This window comes from Manihot esculenta, chromosome 12 (genome assembly GCF_001659605.2).
Source record: "Manihot esculenta cultivar AM560-2 chromosome 12, M.esculenta_v8, whole genome shotgun sequence".
NCBI classification, from domain to species: Eukaryota; Viridiplantae; Streptophyta; class Magnoliopsida; order Malpighiales; family Euphorbiaceae; genus Manihot; species Manihot esculenta.
Window position 1 is genome coordinate 5,812,475 of NC_035172.2, and position 11,058 is coordinate 5,823,532.

Sequence of the window (11,058 nt, forward strand, 5' to 3'; positions counted from 1 at the left end):
GATGTGGTAAACTTGAAAGAATAGAAAAAGTCTCAATGTTCAGAAACACACTAAAAAATATAATTGCAAAGCAATTCGTCATTCTGCATAATCCGAAGGACCATATTTCATCAAATAATAGAGCTAATTTCCCTTGTAACCTAGGAGTTCCAAGTAAAATTTTGTACTAGACTCTTGTTTATTTGATCGTTTCATGAAACTCATCATTTTAAAAAAATATTATAATTTACAAAAATTAATAAAAAATTATATATAAAATAAAATTATAATTATATATAAAATTACAAAATCTAAATAAAAATTATATATAAAAAATATTATTATCTGACCAATGCCAGCATAAGACATGCCTTTCCTGCCGCAATAATAGAACACCAAACTCGCAGAGTCCTTCCTGCACTAAATATATATTTTGATACGCAGATTCGAGAATATCAGGCCTACAATCTTTGGCCCACATTTGTTCCCACCCAAGATCCATAATCGAATAGAAGTAACCATCCCTCTCGAACTTCTTATGCCCACTGCTCTCCCTCCCATACTTCAGTCCCCGCTTTCGCCTCTTTCCCGATACTTCACTCTCTGCTTTCATCGTATCTTCGAAAGGTATGTTCTTTAATGGGCATGCATTGTTATTTATATTTTCATATTGGATTTTATTTCAATTCCGATGGAGAAATACTATACCCATTACGTAATTTGTTATCGTGCTACCATGTTAGCTTACAGATTGAATTTATAATGATCCTGGACTCGAAATTGCCTGTATCCGATCGAAAAACTGTTTTTGCATATGTAATTTTAACCTTTGAGCGTGTGATGTTGCGCAGTTAGTATAGAAAATGTTATCAAGAGCACCGAGGACTGTGAAAAGTGGGGCTAATATGAGCTTTTTGAGGCTATTTAGAAGATATGTATCTATTTCAAGCAGAGCTGTAATGGACATTGCTAGCAAAGATGGGGAATTAAGAGTGTTCATTGTTGCCGGGGAGGTTTCAGGGGATACCATTGGTTCTCGTCTTATGGCATCCTTGAAGAAGCTTTCTCCTACTCCCATTCGCTTTTCTGGTGTTGGAGGGTAAGTAAGGTTTGAGTTGAGTTGTTATCTTTTCAGTTACTATCTGTTGTTTGAAGGTATTTGCTTAATTGAGTGGATGCAAATGTGCATTTTGTTTTAAACAATAGATAGCATTAGCATGTATCTACTATTTAAAAGATGATGTTCTCATAGTTTTCTCTTGGAATTTTTGTTGGTAAAACAAATTCCTTTCTTTGTTGGAGGTATAAATTTCTGTCAAGTCTGAATATCAATATGAGTGAGGATGTACTTTAATTTTTTTTTTCTCCTTTAGTTGTCACTTTATTTATTCCAGGTCTGGGACCTATTAACTCCTACCTATTGTGTTCTTTGAAATGTTCTGTTCATATTTGCAAGGTCCATGATGTCAAAGGAAGGATTAGTATCTCTGTTCCCTATGGAGAACATTGCAGTAATGGGGATATGGGAGTTGTTACCACATCTGAATAAGATTAGAGTGAGCAGTGGGAAGCATATCATATTATGAAGTTTCATGAAGTTTCTCTTTTAAATAATTAACTAAATTGCATCTTTAATATCAGGCAAAGTTGAAGGAAACAGTTGAGGCTGCTTTTCTATTTCGGCCTCATGTTGTTGTGACAGTGGATGCCAAAGGGTTCTCTTTTGGTCTCCTAAAGCAGTTAAGAGGTAACATGAACCACTCTCTTGCTATTAGCATCAACCCTTCTCACTGCTTATGCAATAAGTCTGTTGTAGGAAAATGGTTTTTGCAGCTAGATACAGTTGGCAAAGATGGGATAATCCTGTACACTTCCATTATGTGGCACCATCGTTTTGGGCATGGAAAGGGGGAGAAGCAAGACTGGGAGGCCTAGCTAATTTTGTGGATCATATTTTCTGTATACTTCCAAATGAGGAAGCAGTTTGTAATTCTAATGGATTGCCTGCAACCTTTGTGGGCCACCCCACTCTGGAAGATGTTTTTGAATTGAATTTGGTAGGGATTAATATGCTATCTGAATGTATTCAGGATTGGAGAGTTCCTATACCTAAATTATCATTTTTTCAAGGTTCCTATGAAATTTTTAAGCTTAAATATTCTAATATGTTAGACAGAATATGTCTGTACATGTGTACACGCTATGTGATTCTTGAAATGTTTACTTCCGTGGTGAAAATTCATTCTGAATGCTGAATAGTTTCTAACGCACTAAATGCTTATTATGTTTAGGGAAAGCAAACCTCACCATTTGAATGCAAAATAGAGGGAAAAGGTGAAGACTTCCGAAGTAAATTTGCAATACCTCCTGGTAATGTAAAAGTCATGAATGATTTAGATTCTTATATTCATCTCTAAATTTAGGTGTTATTGAAACCTTATGGCCCGTGTCAAGTTGCAAACTATACTACGTTCTTGAATTATTAGTTTCTTGGAGGGGCTTATCTGTATTGAATATGTGAATTTTTCCTTGTCTTAATGCTTAGTGAATTTTGTATTTGAAAGGTGCCCCAATCATTTCCTTGCTTCCGGGGAGTAGATTACAAGAGGTCACTCGGATGCTTTCAATCTTTGCAACTACCATGGAACAGTTAAAAGACCATTTGCTTGAGTTAGTTACAGTCATTCACATAGCTCCGAATCAAGATGTGGAGAATTACATAAGGGGTTCTGTTAATAAGTGGCCTGTGCCTGCTATATTGGTCCCTGGATGTCAACCACACATGAAATATGATGCATTTAGCGTAAGTCCATTTGCTCTTCTTTTTTATCATTGATAGAATTGCATTATCTAGCTGAGGTGGAAGGAAGGAGAGTTTTAGCTGTGAGTTAAGGGGTCATCTAGCAGTCCTGTCATCCAACTAAGAAATTGCCAGCTCTTGGTAATTCTTATGGATGCAAAGTGGAGAGAAAAAGTTGATATCATAGGGAAGAGCCAAGTCTTTAGTTAGAACCTCTTGGATTTGGGTGTGATTCTCTATGTTGTCCTTTCGAGGGTGCTATCAATTTTGACACACTTCATTTTGGTTAGCAGTCTTGTCACGTTGTTTATAGTTGGTTGTGTTTCATAATTAGACTTTGGACCCAATATATATAAATACATTAAACCTGATTTCCAATTAAATAATACAATTTTAATCCATGCATTTTACACTTTTTCCCTCACATCTTGCCCAAGTTGTTACAAGTATCCACTTGGGGTCTTTTGCCTTTTTATCCATACTCTTCCTTTGGCCCACTGCATTAGTCCCTAGCCCATTGTGTCAATTTTGTCTCCCAACTTGGTTTGGCTTCGTTATGGATGATGGATAACCAAGTCCATTAAACCTGATTTCCAATTAAATAATACAATTTTAATCCATGCATTTTACACTTTTTCCCTCACATCTTGCCCAAGTTGTTACAAGTATCCACTTGGGGACTTTTGCCTTTTTATCCATACTCTTCCTTTGGCCCACTGCATTAGTCCCTAGCCCATTGTGTCAATTTTGTCTCCCAACTTGGTTTGGCTTCGTTATGGATGATGGATAACCAAGTCCATTCTTAAATAAAGTCCAAACTTTAAAAAGGTCTACCAACTAAGGTTATATTTTATTTGTAATAAATAGATTATTTATGTAATTGTTTCTTATCTTTATCTTATCTTAGTAGTTTGTTTTTAGATTTTTCTTATCATATTTTAGTAGTTTCTTTTCTAATAATTGTTTATATTAGATTTCTGCTCTGATTAGAAGTACTATGGTTGTGTGTGTAACGATTCGGATCGCTGTTGGTGCTAGGGTTCAGATCGACTCAAGGTCGCCGGAGCCCATAAAACCGGGCAAAGCACAACCTAAACCATAATACATTACATGTCCACTGCTAAACTATTATATAAAAGCTATAACAAGGGATACTGCCGACCTCCTATGCTAATCCTGCAAACTTGGGGTTAGGAGAAAGGATAAGCTACTAGAGCCTATTGAGTAGAAAACGGCATAAAACAGTTTGATAAAACATATACTCAGTATGAATGCGTTATAACACAAACGGGTGCTCCTCATGACTTTTTCTTAAACATAACATAACATATCCGTACTGTCAAGAGCATGGAATGAGCACCCTAGTCTTTCTCTTCCGTAATGGGCCTAGACCTAAACTTCCATATCCGTCATATATATCATATCATGCTCGAACACTAGTGGGTCATCCAATATTCATTCACAATAACAATTAATCATGCAATATATTATATTCGTGAATTCTAATGTAAAACGATCTATTTATATATATATGACATTCGTGATGCATGAGCATGCTTAGAAACATTTTATTCAATTAAAGAAATAGTTTAGTTTAGTTCTACTTACCTCTGACAGATACTGGCCTCTCTCTGAAGCAGTTATTTCACTGCTGGCTTTTACGGTCTTTCAAATCCGATCCTACACAGACAAACTTAAATGAGGAATCAAACATAACTTTTACAAATTTTAAAATTTTCCTAATAACCCCTAAAAGCATACAAGAAAACACGTAGAAAATAGACTGAGAATGATTATATAGAGGACTTTCGGCAGCAGGTTCGGCGGCCTAAAGTCCCTTGCAGACTTGAAAGTCCTCACTTTCGGAAGCAGGTTAGGCCGCCTAAAGTGGCAGCCTTTACAGGTTTAGCAGCCGAACCTGAGTTCTTTTGCAATGCAGAACCCGATTCTACCCCTGCATCACAGGCTCCAAAACACAACCCAAGCCACATGCAACAACTAAAAACCACAATATAACATCCCAAGAAGCCTAAAACCACATAAAACCATAACAAACTTTAATATGCATCAACAAGATAAAAGCTCAAACCCTTAAAACAACTTAAAATTTCTTTAAAAACTCAAAATAGGAGGCAAGAATTCTAACTTACCTCTTGAAAAACCGATGGCCACAACAACAAAGAATTCGGAGAAGAGGAAAAGATGAACTCCGAAAGGTCCCAAAGGCTAAAAACTCGAAAGCCCAAGCTTGATTCTTCAAAACCGAAGATAAAATCATGAATTTATGAAAAGATTTATGGAAGATTAAAGCGAAAACATCTAGAATTTGTCCTAGGCTCATCTCTGCTCGAAAATGGAGAAAAACTCTCCATTTTCAGGTTGAGCTCAATTTATAGGTGGGTTGGAAAAGTCATACATTTTTTAACACATTTTTAAAATACTTAAAATTCATTTTATAAAAGACCCATTTTACCTTATTAAGATTTTCAGTTCCGAGATTACGAATTCTGACGTAGATTTTGTAGTAAATTTAGATTTTCGACACCGGAAGTTAGTCAGGTGTTACGGTGTGAACCTCCACTATATGAGGGGTTTATTTTTTATTCAATAAAATAAGCAAATTAATTAAAAACAAATTGATATTTAAAACTCTTTTCTATTAATGAGTCTGAGATGTTAAGAACTTCATCTGATGAGCTCCTTTTTTATCCATCCATGACTTAGGATCATAACAAATTAGTATTGGAGCCCGTTATCATGGGTTATCCAATAAATGTAGAAGAGAAGCTGAATTTTTTTATACAACCATTCAATGCATGTTTCAATGACTTAGCTTGACAAAATTTTAAGCTAGTTCCAGCTTTAATAGGAGGGGCGGACCAGAAGCAAGATGGATCAAGTAGCACCCAACAAAATTTTGGTCAATAAACTAGTGTGAGAATAAAAGTACCTATGGTGCTATGATATGCGAAACTTGACTTTTCCTCTTGTGATGGCACAAATAACCTATTATTATCCTACATTTTGTGATTTACAAGATTGGAGGTAGTGGATCATGCTTTAAAAAAATGTGATTTAGTTTTGAATGAAAATTGGATACATTTATAGCAACCACAGGCAAGCATGATAGGGTACTATGATAATGGGCATAAAGTTGTTGCATTTGAACCAAGCACCTAAGATTGGGAAGTATTAGTCAATTTGTAAGGCTATCCCAAACTTGAAGTTATATGGAAATCTATCAATTATTTTCTGAATACATACCCTATCTTTGGGTTTGAGGATAAAGTCTTTATTCGGGAGGAGAGTGATGTTATGGATAATGGATAGACCAAATCCATTCTTAAATAAAATCCAAAATTTGAAGTCTATTTACTAAAATAATATTTTATCTGCAGCAAATAGATTGCATTTATCTAGTAGTTCCTTATCTCTATCTTATCTTTGTAGTTTGTTATTAGGTTTTTAATATCTTATTCTAGTAGTTTCTTATCTAATAATTGCTGATATTAGACTTTTATTCTAATTAGAAATATTATGATTGTGTGAAACTCTACTATGTAAGGAGTTTATTTTTAAAATAAGCAGATTAATGAAAAGCACATTGAGATTTAAAACTCTCTCATTAACGAGACTAGGTGTTAAAAGCTCCTTTTGACGAGCTCTTTTCCTGTCCGTTGTCCTATAACACAATCTATGACTCAGGATCATAACAACCTAACTCACCAAAGCGACACCATCTTGGAGATTACTTCCTTTGTTCACTTGCAAATGCGTTGGGAGATGCATTTGGCCTTGCTTTTTACTTTGAATTGGATGGGTTTGACCTGTTTGTCATGTTAGCATGTTGTTTCCTAACCGGTGTAGTACTATGCAGTGCTGTTTAGTTGTAATGTTCCTTTAGGAGTGTTGTGAACTTGTGATGCACAGTGCTTTTGCCTTAGCCGTTGGCACCTTTGTGTCTTCATACCTTTAACAATCTTATGTTTTTGTTACTCATTCAACACGGTAGATCAATGTTAAGTGTTAGTATATTGCCAAAGGAAATCAATATAGCAAGCCACGTGCAGTAATAAGTAGTTAAACCAAGTTTCTTGGTCACATTTTCATAGATCAAGTTGATTGCAAAACATATAAGATATCCACCACATTCAGATTGAAAAGGTGCAAAAAATTATTTAAAGAAATTTGTGGTTCACCAATTGAAATAGTATCATGGTTTTAAATCGCGGCTGCAGATAATGGAAACAGGCATATGCAAATTTTTTAAAAAAATTTGCAAAGCTTATAAATGCAATGATATTGATTAGATTTAATTCAGAGCAATATATACAAATGCATAATAAATATAAATACATAAAATATAGATTATTTAAGTTAAACATCATATAGTTTAAAATAAGAAAAATCAACATAATTTTTATAGATCGAGTAAACTAATAGCTCAAAATACAATTTTAATTCAAAACTAACACTTTAATCCACAAAAAATTTTTTAAAATGGGAAAAAATAACAATTAAAAACTAAAATAGATAAAATTTAACTAATTTTTTAGAAGAAATAAGCTTGAAAATAGAGTAGTTTATGATGGATCTAAGCTTATATGAGAAATATGCAGGGAAGATTGAAATTTGAAAGAGAAAGGGAAGAGAAAACTTAAAAAATATAGCCTTTGAAGCTGCTGAAATGTGTAGAAACTAATGAAAATGAGAATAGGGGGCAAAAGAGAAAGGATATAAAAAAATTTTAATTATCGGTAACGGTAATGGCCATTAATGTTATGTAACGGCCGGTAACCGTCATTACCTTTATGTAATGGCCATTACCGTTATGTAACGGCTATTACCGTTATGTAACGGCAAAACGGCCATTACCGTTATGTAACGGCAAAACGGCCATTACCTTTATGTAATGGCCATTACGTCTGCAAAATCAGGGAGGCCGCTGTATAACGGGGTAATGGGTAACGGCCCCCAAAACCCGTTACATGATGGCGGTTACATTACATAACTACTATTATTTAAAACCATGAATAGCATATTCTTATAAAGACTTAGTCGCAACATTGAAAAATGCACATTTGGTTAACTAAACTTAAGTCCAATATTGAGTCAAACTAAAAATTGTTATTAGGGCTTGATCACAAGGAGGGAAGAATGCTTAGTCGACCATGGTTTTAAATTGCAGTCGTGGTTGTGATTGCAAGTAATGGAAATAGATCTGTAACTGCCGTAATGTAATGGTAACGGTCTGGCAACACGCAATCAAAAAAATTTGCAAATTTCATAATAAAATGATATTGATTAGATTTAATTCAGAATAATGTATACAAATGCATAATAAATATAAATACATGAAATATAAATTATTTAATTTAAGTTAAATATCATATAGTTTAAAATAAGAAAAACCAACATAATCTTTATAAATCGAGTAAACTAATAGCTCAAAATATAATTTTAACTTAAAACTAATACTTTAATCCACAAAAAATTTTTTAGGAAAGGGAGAAAACAACAACTAAAAACTAAAATACATAAAATTTAACTAATTTTTTAGGAGAAATAAGCTTGGAAATACTATAGTTTATGATGGATCAAAGCTTATACGAAAATATGCAGGGAATAAATTTGAAAGAGGAAGGAAAGAAAAAACTTAAAAAATATAGCCTTTGAATCTGCCTAAAAGTGTAGAAACTAATAAAAATGAGAATAGGGGGGCAAAAGAGGAAGGATATAAAAGAATTTTAATTACTAGTAACAACCATTACCGTTAAGTATCGATGTATAACGGGATAACGGATAATGGTTCCCCCAAAACCCGTTACATAACTAACAGCCATTATTTAAAACCATGTAGTCCGGCTAAAAGTATTATGAAGGAGTTATGCACATCCAATTAACTAAATTTAAATCAAACATTAAGTCAATTAAAGATTGTTATTATGGTTCAGTTAAAGAGTTAGACTACGGTTTAACTATAAAGTTAGAATTTTTTTTTCTTTTCTAGTTTCAAGGTTCAACCACAACAAGAAAGTTTTAAAAATTTAGCAATATGAACTTAATGAATGAAAAGATTGCAGCAAAGCCAACTAAAGAATGCGCAGTCAATTAAAGCCTAGCTGCTGTTCTAATTTTCCTTAGTTGATTGAGCATTCTTTCCTTGTGACTGGACCCTGATAACAATTTGTAGTTGACTCAATGTTTGGTTTAAATTTAATTAACTGAATGTGTATTTATTCTATCACTTAGTGCTGTGACCGAGTATATGTAACAATAAGCTATTCCAACTGGTGAACCACTAATTTCCTTAAATAATATTATGCACTTTTTGAAGTTGAATATAGTGGATATCCAGTATGTTCTGTAATAAACTTGCTCTAAATGTTGATAAAAATGTGACTGAAACTTGTTTTAACTAATTGTTACTTTCTAAGATGCACATAGTCTATTGGTATATTGCCTTCGACAGTATACTAATATCTAACCTTGATTTGCCATGCTGAATTTGGAACAAATGCATGACATCATAGAAGGCATGAAGACACAGAGGTGCCGAGTCCAAAGCAACAATGCATCAGCATCACCACTTGTTAGTATTGCATAGTACTAAACTGAAGCCCACCTGGGCAACAGCATGCTGACCTAACAAATGGGTCAAAACCATCCAATTCAAGGGAAAAACATTGCCAGATGCATCTCCCAACATGGTTGCAAGTGAATAGAGAAAGCATTCTCCAAGACTACCATTTTGGAGAGTGAAGCAGTGCAAGTGGGCCAGTGGGGAGACAAAACTAGCACAGTGGACTAGGGGCAGATGCAGCGGGCCAGTGGGTTTAACTTGCAGTTGGTTGTATTATTAAAGTCTATTGATCATTTTAAAAAGTAGCTTGCAGTTGAATCAAGGCCTTAATTTTGTCCTTTGGATTCTGTTCTGTAAAAATTTTCTTCCTTGTCTTCTATTTTAGCTTGACTTCTATCCCAAGTTTTTCTATTGAAATGTTGGATATTTCTGTGAAGAGCCTACATTATATTATAGCTGTAAGGAAAATTTTGGTTCTTGTTGAATGCATTGAAGGTAGTGGAAGTAAAGTTTCCTCGTTTCATCGACTAGTTTTTGCACTGCTCTGCACTGCACTGATATATCTTTATATTCCTGATGAAATTTATCTTGTAATTTGTAACTGAGATTGATTGAATGTGCTCAGGCCAGTACTGTTGCATTATGTACTTCTGGAACAGTCGCTGTGGAGTTGCAGCTAGCACGCTTGCCATGTGTAGTTGCGTATCGAGCCCATATCCTAACTGAATGGTTTATTTGGTATAAAGCAAAGATACCATATATTTCTCTGCCCAATATACTCATGGATTCTGCTATAATTCCTGAAGCTCTCTTTCAAGCATGCACGCCGACAAATCTAGCTACATTGCTTATGTAAGATCATCTCACAAGCATTTTTCTTCTTAATTGCTAGCAGAGTGTGCATGTGGCTGTTACATACTCAAAATTTCTGGATTTATTCACATTCAAAATAGCGTCGACCTTGCGAAAATTTAACTCATGGTATTAATTTATGTGGGTGTTTTGTGGTGTTGTGCATTGGTTGATTCAAGTGTCACTATTGAAAGGAAAATTAAAACCAGATTAATTTTATGTTGCTAGTGACAAGTAGATTACTCCATTGCAGGGATCTCATACACAAGAAGGAACTTCAAGAAAAACAAAGGGTTGCTGCTGAGAAGGTAATTAGCCTTCTGTTTCCTTCAGAAAGAATTATAAACAACTTGGCAGGACAAGTTTCAGCAACTGGTCTTTCGAATTGCACCCCGAGCATGATAGCAGCATCCACCATATTGCATCATGTAAAGTCATGAAGAATTATTCCCTAGGTTAATTTGATTCACCATTGTAGAACTTTAACTACTGTAACGGTGCCGTTTTAAACTTCAATTTGTATTTTAGAACTCTCTTTGAGATCTATTTGTTAACCTTTAATTTGTATTTTAGAACTCCCTTGAGATCTATTTGTTAGCAGCAAAATCACTTTCTCTCCGTTTAGTATAAAAGATTTTATAAAAATTCAATTCAATTGATTTTTTTCTTAAAAAATTTAATTTTTTTTTAGTTTAAAAATTTATATTTTAAAGAAAGTTGAATTTTTGTATGCTCTATAAAAATTCATTTGAATTTTTTTTTTTTGAAATGAATCATACTGAATAAAGGAAAGACTGATTTATTTTTAAAAAAAGAATTTAAATGAAATTTTGTAAAATTATGA

The 11,058-nt window shown here is 34.0% G+C and overlaps 1 protein-coding gene across 3 annotated transcripts; it reads left to right on the forward strand.

Moving 5' to 3' along the window:
* Window positions 1-369: 369 nt before the first annotated feature.
* LOC110600223 (probable lipid-A-disaccharide synthase, mitochondrial) lies at window positions 370-10,802 on the forward strand. 3 transcript variants are annotated; one of them, XR_006348011.1, is made up of 9 exons: window positions 370-606; window positions 831-1,078; window positions 1,436-1,535; window positions 1,621-1,726; window positions 1,813-2,036; window positions 2,271-2,349; window positions 2,544-2,782; window positions 6,485-6,691; window positions 6,726-7,154. XR_006348011.1 is itself a non-coding variant. In XM_021737018.2 (9 exons), exons 2-9 carry the CDS (start codon window positions 843-845, stop codon window positions 10,652-10,654), a joined length of 1,398 nt encoding a protein of 465 aa, XP_021592710.1. In that variant the 5' UTR covers window positions 377-606; window positions 831-842; the 3' UTR covers window positions 10,655-10,802. The 3 variants fall into 3 exon arrangements, 2 of the variants coding, with proteins under 2 accessions (XP_021592712.1, XP_021592710.1); XM_021737018.2 differs by lacking the exons at window positions 6,485-6,691; window positions 6,726-7,154 and adding exons at window positions 9,988-10,214; window positions 10,468-10,802 and having other exon boundaries at window positions 377-606; XM_021737020.2 differs by having other exon boundaries at window positions 6,485-7,155.
* The last annotated feature ends 256 nt before the right edge of the window (window positions 10,803-11,058 follow it).